Source organism: Erinaceus europaeus, chromosome 5, assembly GCF_950295315.1.
Source record: "Erinaceus europaeus chromosome 5, mEriEur2.1, whole genome shotgun sequence".
NCBI classification, from domain to species: domain Eukaryota; kingdom Metazoa; phylum Chordata; class Mammalia; order Eulipotyphla; family Erinaceidae; genus Erinaceus; species Erinaceus europaeus.
Window position 1 is genome coordinate 94,645,118 of NC_080166.1, and position 15,021 is coordinate 94,660,138.

Sequence of the window (15,021 nt, forward strand, 5' to 3'; positions counted from 1 at the left end):
GCTTCAGATTATCTCTTAAGTCATCCATCTTCAGTTTTAAGCTTTTCCTCATTTAAATGCTGATTTGTTTACAGTAGAAAAAATTTTACTGTAGCACCCCCCCAACACACACTTTTCCCGAGTTATGTCATCTTCTTTTTTTTTTTTTTAATCTAGGATGAAGAACATATACCATTCACCATTGTGCTAGAAAGAGAAAATGACAAACTGGGATTCAATATTATAGGAGGCCAACCAAGTCAGGTAACCCACATTGTTAATGCTGCTCACTCATTTCTTATAAGTAAATAATAGCAGACAGCTTTCTTTTGTGAGAAAAACAAGCAGTTTAATCTATAAAGTCATGCTTGTGATCTAACACTAGATTTTTTAATGCAAATATTTCTATATGTGCATATATATATAGTTTAGAGAAAAGCAAAGCAAACAAAAACAAATAATAATCTTGTTTCTTTCTGCTGCTTAAAAGAGTACTTTACATGCCATCTCTTTGCAAATGTCTTAAATAAGCTTATTTTAAAATTAGGTGTATAGAAATTTCTACTTGGTAATATTAGGTAGTTGTATTGCTGTCTATATTACTATGTAAGTCTACCGGGACATTTTTCAGATGAAACATACCAGGTGTTAAAAATATGTGTTGAAAAATTAAATGAGCATTTGAAGTCAGAGATAATCTATATCACAGTAACACAGGAGATAGTATGTTGAAAAAGGAGAGTTGATTTGAAATACACTTAGGTTTTACAAGTTAAATCTTTCAGTTAAATAAAGGATACTTATCACATTGATGCAAGTTGTTTCAAAAACACATACGTTGCAAATAAATACTGTTGTGAAGTTCTTTTAGATCCTTAAATACTACAACTCAACTTTCACAGTAAATAGAAAAAGGTTTTGAATTTCTCCATGTTCTTTAGTTTTCTCAGTAGACTACCACACCATTTTTGTATCCTGCATTGCAGATGTTGTCTAAGGAAGCTATCTTAGAGGTGCTGGCCATATGCTGTGTTTAGGTTGGGATGCCAGTGACATATTTCTTCTTGGTTTAATGTTTTAGAAACCTAGCAACCAGTGGCTAGTATGTTTATTTTTCTTAAACAGCCCCCTTTTTATTATGAGCAGATAGAATCATAACATTTTTGTTTTTGTTATTTTCTTTCCTCAAGAAATTGTTTTATAAATGCTAGTTTAGGATCTGACATTTAAATGACATTGGATATTTTCAAGAACTTTATGGGATTCACATTAGGGAAGGGCAATTAAAGAGAAGTGACTCTGTTTAGCCTTCCACAGGGTAACATGACATTTAAAGTTTCACAATATATTATTTAGGGTATTCTGCATTTCTCCTAACTGTTTTGGGAATCTAAATGGTGTATTGAAACTAACTAAATGTCCTGTTTGTACCTATTGACCCTATGTCTGTGCTTTAAGTAATCATTGGGCATATTCCTCCTAAAATGGCATAAAGATTAGCCTTGACTGAGTCCTCTTGCAGGTTAGAGTTGATCTTTTGGGACTTAGCACTTGAACAGTCTTTCAGCCTCTCTTTTGAAGGATGAACCTATACTGTAAATTAGTCACATCATAAAGTTCAATTACATTTTTCACAATATGACTAAAATCTCAAACCAATTATAAGATGATACATGGTATAATTTCCCCTTTAATTTATAATTCTTTTTTATTTGTTACATCTCTTTAAAAGTGAGAGATTTATAAATAATCTGGTTGAGATTACCTTGGGCATGACCTTTTCCCCAGAGCTTTTATGTCTAATAAAAAAAATGTGACGTAAATAGATAATCTTGTCACAGATGCTGGACTCATTCATTAGAGCTGCCATCTTGATTAATGAGTATTTAGTGTAAAGTAAGTTAAAAGTCAGTGCCATATCTGCAGCTAAGAAAGAATGGTACATATTTAAGGAGGATTGACAATGTTGTATTTAGCATTTGCTCTTATCCACCCTAAAGTTTTATTTATATGTGTCTCTGCTAATGACTGCATTCTTTATAGACTAACCAGAAAGAAACAACAATGGAAGGAATTTTTGTCTCAAAAATTTTGGAAAATGGACCTTCTGACAGAGCAGATGGCCTGGAGATTCATGACAAAATCATTGAGGTAAGAATTTAAAACATGAAAAATATCCGTAAAAGAAATATTTGGACATTAATGACTAAGATTACTGCTTTACCTTGATTTAGAAGCTATTTGGAGTATATATTTAACTAGAGAATGCATCTTATCCATCAACTATAAAATACTGAGACAGCAGAATAAATTACCTGAAGTTTCCTACTATGCTAATGATACCACTGATTAGAACAGACTATCTCTCTCCATGAACTATGAAGATAGGGAAATTTTGATTACCTTGCCAAAAACAAGTGTCTTGTGAAGAATAGTTTGGATGAGAAATTATTATCTTTTAAACTTACATTTAGTATTTTCTATATAGAGTTTGGAATAGTTATGGAATATCTTTTTATAATTTTCTAGCTTAATCCAGTAATTTTTTCTGGTCTTAATATTTACATAAGAAGTATGCAGGGTTTTTTGTTTGTTTGTTTTTTGATTTTTTCTTTTCCTGTTGCCTAGAGCTGGGAGAGTTCTTTCTCTTACCTAGTGTATCTTGTAACTGTTCTATTGCATTTGGTGGTTACAAAGTAATACGTGTAGGTTTGTGACATTGTGCCGTGAAAAGAGAACTTTGGGCTAACACCATTTGCCGTCTCTGTCTTTAACATTTTATTACCTGCTTGGGATAATATTACTGAAAAATGATTAGGTTGCTGCTGCTGTCAGTAGAGGTATTTTTCATGTATTAGTATAAGCATAAATAGAAATTTGGGTGTTTGATTTGACTCCACTATTGTTTTGACTCCACTATTGTTTGGGGGGAAAAAAAAGAAACCTGATTGTTTTCAGTTGTGTAACAACCAGTTCTTCCCTTTCTGGTTGTGTAAACTGAGTGGTGGTTGGTTTTCTCTATTACACTTTTGATCCTCATTAATCACTCTTGCATTTGGAATTATTTCAGGTAGAATAAGAGTTAAAAGTAGAAGACAGGCATTAGCTTTAGAGTTTTGGGGAAACATAGTTTATAGCATTTAAAAGCTAGGTGACTAAGCAATTTAGAAAGGGGGAGTTGCCTTCAGTGAACAACTTGTTTTTATCTAGATTAGTTTCTTGTCTCAGACTTTTCATTTTTTGGTGGTATAGCCAAGAAAGTGCAGACCTACTTTTACTGATGCTTTCCAGCTTGACAATTTGCCTAGTGGAAAGATTTTACCAGCTACATTTTCTAAAGTTAGAATTTTTCTATTTTTACTCATGTTTGTGCAGCATGATTTAAAGGGCAATGTGATTTAAACAAAAACTTGTTCTTACTATTTTCTGCTTTGCCTCTAAACCATTTTGGTTTTTCTCCTCTGGGTAAATAGGGACATGAATACCTATATTTGATACTATTAAAGGAGCTGATGGAACTGAATGTTCAGTCGTTGTGCGTATACACACATAGTGATAACTTAAAGATAATTTATTATAACTAGGTAGTGATGCTTTGCATGCCTCATTAATATTATATTTAGTAGGGAAAAGATGAATTCATCTTTTATATTATGATATAGCACTTTTGTTAAAAACCCATTGGTTTTGTTAAAGAGGTAATTTCATAAAGAAAGATGGTTAATAAATCAAGTATATCTACACACACACACACATATATATATATTTGTTACTAATGTAAATTTATTTAAATCATAGAAGATGCTGAGCAAAGAGAGCATGGAAATCTGTATTATAATTTATGGCTAACTAAAATACTAATTTTTCTTCTATTTAGTATGTATATATTAGTAGCTAATGGCAAGACCTTGGAATTCTTTGCCTCAGTGATTAAAATATATTGATGGATCTTTTACATCAGGGTAGAATGATTACATGCATTTTGATGTAGTTCTATAATGGATATATGTGTCCACATTTAGGAAGAAAAAGAATTGAATAATGTGAATATTTATGGAATACTTGTTAAGTAGCATAGATACTTTGGGAGGTTAGATTATTAGAAGTAAATCTCATATTTAGCTATATTGTTATGTCATCAGTATTTGGGAGAGAATAGATATTTGTATTGCAGTATAAGACATTTTTTATTTACAGTCAATATTAAGAAAACACCTTTGTTGGCACGTTCATTATACAGAACACACATTGCAGAATATTTATTAATTCTTATATTTTTTCTTGAATCATTTATTTGAATGAAAAGTAGGTATGTTACAGGCTTGATTATACTTATGGCAAAAAGAGACATTACTAGTTCTAATAAAAAAATATCAGCTATGTTACCTTTGCTAAAGTTCTACACAGGTGACTAACACCAAACTGTGATTTTTTTTTTTTCCTCCAGGGTTATTGCTGGGCTCGGTGCCTGCACCATGAATCCACGGCTCCTGGAGGCCATTTTTCCCCCTTTTTGTTGCCCTAGTTGTTGCAGCCTCATTGCGGTTATTATTGCCATTGTTGACGTTGCTTTGTTATTGGATAGGACAGAGAGAAATGGAGAGAGGAGGGGAAGACAGAGAGAGAGGGGAGAGAAAGATAGACACCTGCAGACCTTCACCGCCCGTGAAGCAACTTCCCTGCAGGTGGGGAGCCGGGGGCTCGAACTGGGATCCTCACGCCGGTCCCTGCGCTTTGCGCCACGTGCGCTTAACCCACTGCGCCACCGCCCGACTCCCCAAACTGTGATTTTTAATACTTTGCATTCAATAGAAGCTTGTCAAATTAAAAAAAAAAATCATAAAATGGCGACAGGTCAGTTGCACTGTGAATCTAAATTATATTTCACAAACCATAAGACAAATTAATATTTGGAGACAGTATTCATGGACAACCATGCCCCCTTTTTACATGTAACATATAGTAATTTCTTAACTATATTTAAGTGAGTAGATTCAGAAGAGAAATCAGTTGTGATATTTGAGTGGCAGCATAAAGTGTGATTGTATCACTTGACACCAGTGTTACCTCTGCCTGCAAATGCAGTAAATACTGCTTAAATGCATTTTGAAACATCACAGAAATTCATATAGGGACTCACCAGAGGAAAAGTTTCTTTTGCACCCAAGCAAAAATATCTTTTGCCTGTCTTTCCTCTTTTCACTCTTTCAGGCCTCAAAGGAACTGCAGAAGACCCTTGATACTTTCAGGCTTAGGCAGAGTTCTAAGAGGGCACTGTCATCATCTAAGGGATGTGTGGGAGGGAGTTGAAAATCAAAATTCACTGCTGCTCTCAAGCATTTACTTCTCTATTATTATTGTTGTGATTTCTGATAACAGAGGACACAACCATGACCCCAGTATGGACAAGTGAATAGAAGGGTGGATAGTCATCCACTGGATTCTTTGTTCACTTTCCTCTGCCTACTGCCTAATTCTCCACCCTAGCTCCTAACCACTGCAATGTGACAGGGAAGCCCAAAATCTCTCAAATTCTGGAATCCAGAATGGGTGTTAGTGGGAGAGGGGGAGGAAGTATATGAAGTCTGTGAGAAGTTTAGAGCAGAAAGCAGAGTCCCTTTAGTATTTAGGTAGATAAAAACTCTTCTGTTTATTTAGCTTGAAATTCATAATGTAAGACAGTACAACAGGCATTTTTAGTTTCCACATTCACTATATCATTGTTACAATTTCTATAAAGTATGGAGGTCAGTGCTAGCAGAAAGAACTGTACATCTTAACTGTTCTAGTCTGCCAACTGCTTTTTGAGTTTTGGTTCTACAGTGCATAGCGTGTATATGCTTTGATATTGTGCTCTGTACCACTAAGTAAAAAACTCTCAGCAGTGAAGTTACAGATATTACTGCAGGAAATTAAAACTAGATCACAGCTCAACACATACCTACTTACATATATGGGAGAGAGAGAGCTGTATACTGTTCAACACTGTCAGGTGGTTTTACTGGGATTGAACTTGTGACCTCTGGGGCCTAAGACATGCAAATTTATGCCCTAACAGACTAAACTATCAGCTAGACTCCACAGTTAAGTCATTTAAGAATGCTGTTGAATCTTATCTGCAGTATTCTGCTTTTGTCTTTGCCTCAGGTTACAGTGCACTTTTCTCACCTCATAAAGTTACTCTATCTCATTTGTAAATCTCAAGGACCATTTTGGTAAATTACTGCTTAATTCAAACACAGCATGGAGTTCTTTAATACAATAATACAATTGCACATTGTGAAAGTCTGTTTAAAGATTCTAACAGCACTGACATTCTGAAAGAAATAGGAAATAGATGAGGCCTATGGGTGAGGGTACTTCCTCAGTTAAGAGCACAAATGGGATCCCTGCAGCCCAGGAGGCAGTGTAGCAAATAAAGCCTCAGACTCTGAAGCAAAAGTCCTGACTTTGATCCCAGGCATAGCACCTGCCGGAATGATGTGCTGTTTCTCTCTCATTAATAAGTAAATAATTAATGTTTAAAAGACAGTGAATATTACAGTCTTGACTTAGTTGAATGACACTGTGTGTTTATTCTGATTTTTCTACTGTCCCATTATTCCAGTTCATTCTTAGAAATCAGGAAGCTAGGTGTGAAATAGACTTTGTGTCTGCAAGATAACAACATGTTTTCATAAAGGAGTACAGGCTTTAAATTTAGTCCTGGGTCTTGAATTTGTGTGGGTAATCTCATGAAGATCTCAGTTTTTTCCCCTCCTCTCTTAATTTGTTGTCTGTGAAGCAACATGTGGCTGTTGTGACAATAATTGGTCTTTCATCTAGATGATAATGTTTTGCCTTTTCATGAGTAATTAGGTCCTCTTCTGCCATGTGTTCCAGGATCTGAACTCTGTTCCCCCCACCCCCTCAGCCCCTGCCTGAATCCTTTACTTTGGTGCAATACACTAGACTTTTTTTTTTTTTTAAATGAGATCCAGAATTGACTTCAGACCAAATTTCAGAACAAAACGGGTGCTATTTTACTTACCTTGTGTTCTCCTTTTCCCCTTCAATCCCCTTAAATGTCTACACCTGTGTGCATCATTTGTCTTTAGGAATGAATGACTTCACCTTCATCTCCCACCATAGATATGGGGGTTAAAAAAAAAAAAACAATTGCTCCCCTCAGGGCCTCCGAAGTTTTACTGGAAGAAAATTGTCTTGATTGGCAAGCTTTCAGCATTTTCTTTTTGTCATTTTTGTCTTGACTAGCACAGCGGCCTCTTGAGTCAACTTCCCAAATTCACCTAGTCTCTAGCAGTCATTTGTGATTCAACTTGCCTATTACTATCAGGTTGTTACTTTTTCCTACTCTTTCACTTAAGGTTTTTTATTCATATTTTACAGTTAATAGTATAAAATCCGAAATTATTAGTGGAGCAAAGATGGACTTAGAACAACTTAATTTTTTTCCTGCAACTTTCATTTTTATATGCTCTACTTACTGTATTCAGATGAAAACTCTCCCTTTTCTCATTTTTAGGCCTCTTTGCTTGCCTTCCTCTTTCTATACTTCTTCCTTCCATAACATTTTTCCTATGCCATATTGCCCATTTATTCTTGAATATTTTTCCTGGTAGTGTGTGGACTTCTTAAAATTATTAGTATCTTTTAAACTTGTTCTCTCCAACTCTCAGCATTCATTGGCTTGGCAAATTCTAGACATTCTTTTTATTTTTGTTGAAGAGCGAATAAGAGAATAATCAAGGAATTTGGGGATGTTATATAGACAGTCCCTAAACACTATCCCTGTCACATCTGAAGTTGAAAGACTTTGATGTTTCTTAAGTTTCAGGATCTCTTAAGATCTAATGACATTGGGTTAAAATAATTGTATTTCGTTAGACTGTTTCTTCTGTGCTCTAAGAAGCCATATCTACATTGAAATCTGTCTACTGAAATGCTTAAATTGGATATGAAAGTATGTATGTTTGCCTTCACCCTAATGCAGACCTTTTATTATTGAACTTGAGGAACTCTGGTAAAGCTGACTGAATTCACATGCTTGTCTGCAAAGCAGATTTGCAGAAATGGCACTGGACCGAACGTGGACTTGAGCAAAAACATGAGAAACCACAGAGGAACTGAAAAGATGAAAGATGATTTGAATGTTTCCAAGCCTTTTGAATGGTTTGGTGAAAAGGCAGAGTCAGAAACTTCCTAGAGCACTGGGGAGGGACTGGGGAGGCTCTTTGAAGTTCTCATGATGAGAGCTGCTTGAAATAATTAACAGTAGCCACAGCTGTGAGGAGTAAGACAGCTTAAGAAACAACTTTCTAAACCTTTTCTTGGAACTTTTAAAGAGGTGCTTTCATAGAGTACATGTTGTTTTCTTCTTCATAGATTCTAGTGTCTTTACAGAGATTAATTTATTTCTTTATGTTATTATTATTAGGTAGAGGAGAGAGAGAGAGAGAGAGAGAGAGAGAGCGAGAGAGAGAGAGAGAAGGGAAGCTATGACACTGAAACTTCCTCCAGTACATTGGGGCTGGGCCGAAATCTGGCTTAGGCATATGGCAAAGCAACACACAATCCAAGTGAACTGTTTGCCAGCCTTTTCTAAAAGGTTGCTGTTCTCAGTTCACTAGGAAATCATTGCAAAGAAGAGAGCAAATTAACATGAACTGGGAGGATTCGATCCCTGATGCTCTAAACCCAGGGTTAAGGAACCTTTTATTTTGCCAAAGGCCATTTAGATATTTATAACATAATTCACAGACCATACAGAATTATCAACTTAAACACTAACACTTCATGTTGCCATGAAGAAAAGCCCCTGGTTGCCTTGGCAGGGCGAGACCAAATGATGCTTTGGGCTCTACAAGGTCCTTGGGCCAGGCATTCCCCACAGCTGCAAGCCTAAACTATCTGGTCACAACACAGGTGAAGAACTTTGTGGGCATTACCTTAGACTAGCCCTCCTTCTTTTAATTAGTTAACAGTGTTCTTAAGAAGCTTGTCGCTGCTTTTGTAATCAGCCACTCGGAGATTTTTGTTTATTTGTTTTTTTTAAAGAAAAATGCCCCAGAAAGAATATATGATTCATTATATGGCTGAAAATAATTCAAACAATTTTATTTCTCTACAAGGTATTAGAATAATGCTTCAACTCTTAAGATTAGGTGCAACTCACTTTATAGGGGATGACCATTTTACAAAATTTAGTTTAGCATTGAATTTAACACTGAATATATGGAAGATATATAACTTACAAAAAACTTAATGTGTTTGTCACAAAGTTAGACAAATCTATATTTTACTTTTAATCATTCACATAATAACACTGGAACAAAAGCATTACTTTTCCTACTAACATATCCAACAACAACAAAAATAATCTGTCTTATTCAGCACTTTCTCTGAATTTGACTTTCTTTTGAATTACAAATGTAAGTGATTTGTATTTATCTAGCTTTTTCATTTAGCCCTAGAGAAAAGTTCATCCATATTGTTTCAAATGGTAAAATTTCTTCTGTTGGCGAAGTAATATTCTCATGTGTGTTCATGCATGAGTGAGTGTGTGTGTGTGTGTGTGTGTGTGTGTGAATGGTATCTTTATCCACTCATTGGCAGCTTTCTCTATTTTGACAATTATGACTGATGCTGCAGTGATCATTCATAAGGATGTGCAAATAGCTCCTTAATACCCTCATTTCGTTTCCTTTGGATAAACCCAGATGTGGCACAGCTGGATCAAATGGTAATTATATTTTTGCTTCTTTGAGGAATATCCATATTCTTTTCTGTAGTTACTGCATCAGTTTACATTCACAGCAGTATGGCACAAGGACTTCCTTTTCTCCATATTCTAGACCACAAGTTTTGTCTCTTTTTTTCTAGTAACCTTTCTAACAGGTAGAAGTGAAATCTTACTGGAGCTTTGAATTATATTCCTTATGATTCATGATGCTGAGAACTTTTTAAAGTACCTGTTGACCACTTGCCTGTTTTTTTTTTCTGATAAAAATACCCATTCACTTCTTCCACCTGTTTTTCCCCAAGCTTTTTTTTTTTTTTTTTTTTAATTTTATTAGTGATTTAATAATGATTGACAACATTGTGGGACAAGAGGGGCACAATTCTATATAATTTCTACCACCAGAGTTCCATATCCCTTCCCCTCCATTGGAAGCTTCCCTATTCCTCATTCCTCTGGGAGTATAGACCAAAGATCTTTATGGCATGCAGAAGGTGGGTTAGGGCACTGGGGAGGTAAGGTTCTAGGACATTTTGGTGAGTTCATCTGCCCAGGGAAGTCAGGTTGGCATCATGGTAGCATCTGAGACTTGATGACTGAAACACATTAAGATATAAAGCAGAACAAATAGTTTATTAATCAGGAATCTAAAGGTAAGAGTATAACAAATGAAACTTAGGGTCTTCATGTTGGAAGAAGCTAGAAAGTCTATTTTAGGTATATTCTTTTATTTATTTATTTATTGATGTATTTATTTATTTTGCCTTTAGTTGCTGAGGCTCAGTACAGGCACAATGAATCCACTGCTCCATTTTTTTAATGATCACTTTTACCCTTTTTTAAAAAAATTTTTTATTTAAGAAAGGATTAATGAACAAAAACATAAGGTAGGAGGGGTACAACTCCACACAATTCCCACCACCCAATCTCCATAACCCACCCCCTCCCATGATAGCTTTCCCATTCTCTAGCCCTCTGGGAGCATGGACCCAGGGTCATTGAGGGTTGCAGAAGGTAGAAGGTCTGGCTTCTGTAATTGCTTCCCCGCTGAACATGGGCATTGACTGGTCGGTCCATACTCCCAGTCTGCCTCTCTCTTTCCCTCGTAAGGTGTGTCTCTGGGGAAGCAGAGCTCCAGGACACATTGGTGGGGTCTTCAATCCAGGGAAGCCTGGCCAGCATCCTGGTGGCATCTGGAACCTGGTGATTGAAAAGAGAGTTAACATATGAAGCCAAACAATTTGTTGAGCAATAGGTATATTCTAAGGGACCCATGGCTTTACTAATTTTTGCCTGAGCCTGACAGCTAACATGCAGGTGGGCTAAGAGTATTATCTGGGAAGATAGTGTCAGAGTTAGGAAAAGGACTAGAAAGCTGGATCAGGGCATAGAAAAGCTTCTAAATATGGGAAAGGTACATAAATGCCTTTAACTGTAAACCTTGTTTATCTGACCTAGGGCCCATATCTATTCATATTTAGAGCTTGTGTAACCTCTGCATCCCTGTCGATCTGAGCTCACCACCCATTTTCTTTCATCATATTTTTCTGCTGTTCACATCTTGTTATGTATTTGAATATTAACCCCCCTTCAGGTATATGATTTATGAACATCTTCCACAGGCTAGTATACATTTATTCCATAGGTTATTATTAAGATGGAGAGAGGAGAGAGCTATCTTATAAATGCTCTGCTCCAGCATTTGCAGTGCCAGGGATAAAACCCAGGCAAGTCCTGCACTCAGCCTATTGAGCCATCTCCCTGGCTGCTGGAATTGTCATATTAATTTCTCTTTCTTTTTAATTAATTTTGCATAGAACCAGAGAGATATTGAGGGGCAAAGGGGTGGTAGGGAGAGGAAAAGAGATACACAAGCACCACTGAACGTGGGGACCAGGGACTTGAACCCTGGACCTTATATATTATAATACGTACCCTGAACCAGGTGTGCCACTAATTTCTCTTTATACAATCGTTTGTGGAATGTAATGCATCTCCATAGTAGTATCTCCATTTTACAGTTGAGAAAGCCGAGACACAGAGATCAAGTATTTCCCTAGATCTGAGCTCTTAACCTGATGCAATCTATTATATAGTTAAATCAAGCCAGACAATGTGTGAAAAGTTATTTTCATCAAAGAAATTTTATTTTTGGTTAAGTAGTTAAATTTTCATGGTATAAGTGATGAGGGAAGATAATGGCCATCTTTGGCCAGAGGAAATACATATTATTAGTACATACAAGACATCAAAGATAAAGCAAATCTAGCATTTCTATTTATTTCATGCTTGACATAATACACATGTATTAATTGAGTAAGGACATTTTCTTAAGAAAAATATGTATTAATTATGAGTTAACTCTGTTCTCAGTTTTCTCTAGAGAAAGTAATGATTTTGTATTCCTTTTGACATTATCACATTTAATCATTTTAACATGCTCAGTTGGCATACTTTTTGTAGTGTCACTCTCATACTGTTTATATGCCTTCACAATTCATTGTTACAGTGTCATAGTGATTAGTAGGATCCCTAAACAAATACTTTGGCCTAGATATCTTGTGTTACAAGCCCTTTCACCTTTCTGACTGTGTGGGTGTTAGTTTTTGAGAAAGAATTCTTTCCAACAGATAAGGATGATCAAAGAAGTGTTGCTTTTTCCCTCCCTTGCCCACATTTCCCTCAGAGACTTCTTTTGTAAACCAGTACTTTATAATGAATATTTCTCCTTATAGAAGTATAGCTTTTCTTTGGATTAAACTAGAACTCTGGCAATGTCAGATTCTGTGGATTCAGCCTTGGGCCGTTGAAGTAGATTCCAAAGTGAACACAGTATAAAATAGAATATTAAGAGCTTAAAAAAAACTTAAACTATTTAATTGTGTAAAGTATTACTAGAGCATTTAGAATTTTTAACTAAATATATTTACATGCATGTAAATCATTTTCTTTTTATTTCTGTATTGGGGGATTAATGGTTCACAGTTGATAGTAAAATAGTAGTTTGTACATGTGTGACATGTACACAATTCAACCTCCACTAGGTCTTCCTCTGCCATCATGTTGCAGGACCTGAACCCTTTCCTCCACCCCAGAGTCCTTTACTTTGGTGCAATACACGAACTCCAGTCCAAGTTCTGTTTTGTATTTTCCATTCTGTTCTAATTTTTCAACTTCTATGAGTGAGATCATCCCATATTCATCCTTCTCTTTCTGATTTATCTCACTTGACAAGATTCCTTCAAGCTCCATCCAAGATGGAGTGAAGGTAAATTCATCCTTTTTAATAGCTGAATAATATTTCATTATGCATATATGCCACAACTTTCTCAGCCACCCATCTGTTGTTGGACTCCTGGGTTGCTTGCAGGGTTTGACTATTACAAGACAAGTCTTTTTGGATGGGTGTGTTCAGTTCCTTAGGATATATCCCCAGGAGAGGAATTGCAGACTTACAGGGTAGGGTCACTTCTAGGCTTCTGAGAGTTCTCCAGACTGCTCTCCATAGGTGTTGGACCAATTTAGGGTTCCATTGTCCCCACAACATTGTCCCCAGCATTTGTTGCTGCTATCTTTTCTGATGTATGACATTCTCACAGGAGTGAAGTGGTATCTCATTGTTGTCTTTATTTGCATTTCTCTGACTATCAATGACTTGGAGCATTTTTTCATATGTTTATTGGCCTTTTGGGTGTCTTCTTTGGTGAATATTCTATTCATATCCTCTCCCTGTTTGGGGATGGTTTTTTTGTTACTGAGTTTGGTGAGCTCATATATTTTTTGGCCTCTTGTCTGATGTACAGTATGTAAAGATCTCCCAATATGTAAGGGGTAGGTTTTTTTTTTTTTCTGTGCAGAAGCTTTTCTGTTTTTTTAAATATTTATTTTTCCCTTTTACTGCCCTTGTTGTTTTTTTGTTGTAGTTATTATTGTTGTTGTCGTTTTTGAATCAGATAGAGCGAAATGGAGAGAGGAGGGGAAGATAGGGAGAGAGAAAGATAGACACCTGCAGACCTGCTTCACCACTTGTGAAGCAACTCCCCTGCAGGTGAGGAGCCAGATCCTTACTCTGGTCCTTGTGCTTTGTGCCACCTGCCCTTAACCCGCTGCGTGAACACCTGACTCCCGCAGAAACCTTTTAATTTAATATAGTCTCATTGGTTTATTTATTTATTTTTTTACTTTTTTTTTGTAATTGAATTCTTTTTGTTGCTGCTGTTGTTGTTGTTGTTGTTGTCTCCAGGGTTATTGCTGGGGCTCTGTGCCTGCATTACCTATCCACTGCTTCTGGAGGCCATTTTTTCTCTTTTGTTGCCCTTGTTGTATATCATTGTTGTTATTATTATTGTTGTTATTGCTGTCATTGTTGTTGGATAGAACAGAGAGAAATGGAGAGAGGAGGGGAAGACAGAGGGGGAAGAGAAAGATAGACACCTGCTTCACCACTTGTGAGGCGACCCCCCTGCAAGTGGGGAACCGAGAGCTTGAACCAGGATCCTTATGCTGGTCCTTGCGCTTTGCTCCATGTGCGTTTAACCTGTTGTGCTACTGCCTACCCCCACCCCCAATGTAATTGAATTATTATCATTGAAGATGCCTTTAAAATTTAAATGGTAAAGAGTTCTGCCAATATTTTCCTCTAAGTATTTGCTAGTTTCGGGTCTAACATCCAAGTCCTTGATCCACTTGGAATTTACCTTTTATTTGGTGAAAAATAGTGGTTCAGTTTCATTCTTCTGCACATTTCAACCCAATTTTTCCAACACCATTTGTTGAAGAGACTTTCCTTTCCCCAATTAATAGTCTGGGCACTTTTATCAAAGATTAGATGTTCATAGGTGTGGGGGACTGACTTACTTCTGGGCTCTCAATTCTTATTCCACTGGTAAGTTGTCTAGGATTCTTATCAGGAGATAATTTGATAATTTGATAATTTCATATTCTATTACTTAATTTCTTTCAGGTAAAAATATGGGCAAACGCTAGAAGAAGAAGGTAAAAATATAAGGAAGGCTCATTCTTTTGTGTGTGTTTGTGTGTGTGTTTACTTGTTATTTAAATTTTTTTTCTGTGCTATGTGTGGAAAGTCTTTGACTAGCTAGCTGTGTTTTTTTTTTTTCTAATTCTGCATGATGTTGAGAAGTTTTTTCCTGTGAGGTGTTTATGCAATACCTTTAGCATGAGAAGTGCTTATGTGATCAGAAACTCCTTGTGTTGAAACTGCAACCCTAAAAAAATAAATCAAAAACATAGGCAGAAGATCATCTGTAGAATCTTTCCACAGACTTCATAATTGGGCAGTT

The 15,021-nt window shown here is 36.2% G+C and overlaps 1 protein-coding gene across 2 annotated transcripts in view; it reads left to right on the forward strand.

Moving 5' to 3' along the window:
• PDZRN4 (PDZ domain containing ring finger 4) overlaps nucleotides 1–15,021 on the forward strand; it is a 410,716-nt gene that overhangs the window by 2,830 nt on the left and 392,865 nt on the right. For both annotated transcript variants that reach the window (XM_007531152.2, XM_060191555.1), the window contains exons 2-3: nucleotides 157–243; nucleotides 2,023–2,130. In XM_007531152.2, the coding sequence (XP_007531214.2) occupies nucleotides 157–243; nucleotides 2,023–2,130 (195 nt within the window). The remainder of the gene's footprint in view (nucleotides 1–156; nucleotides 244–2,022; nucleotides 2,131–15,021) is intronic.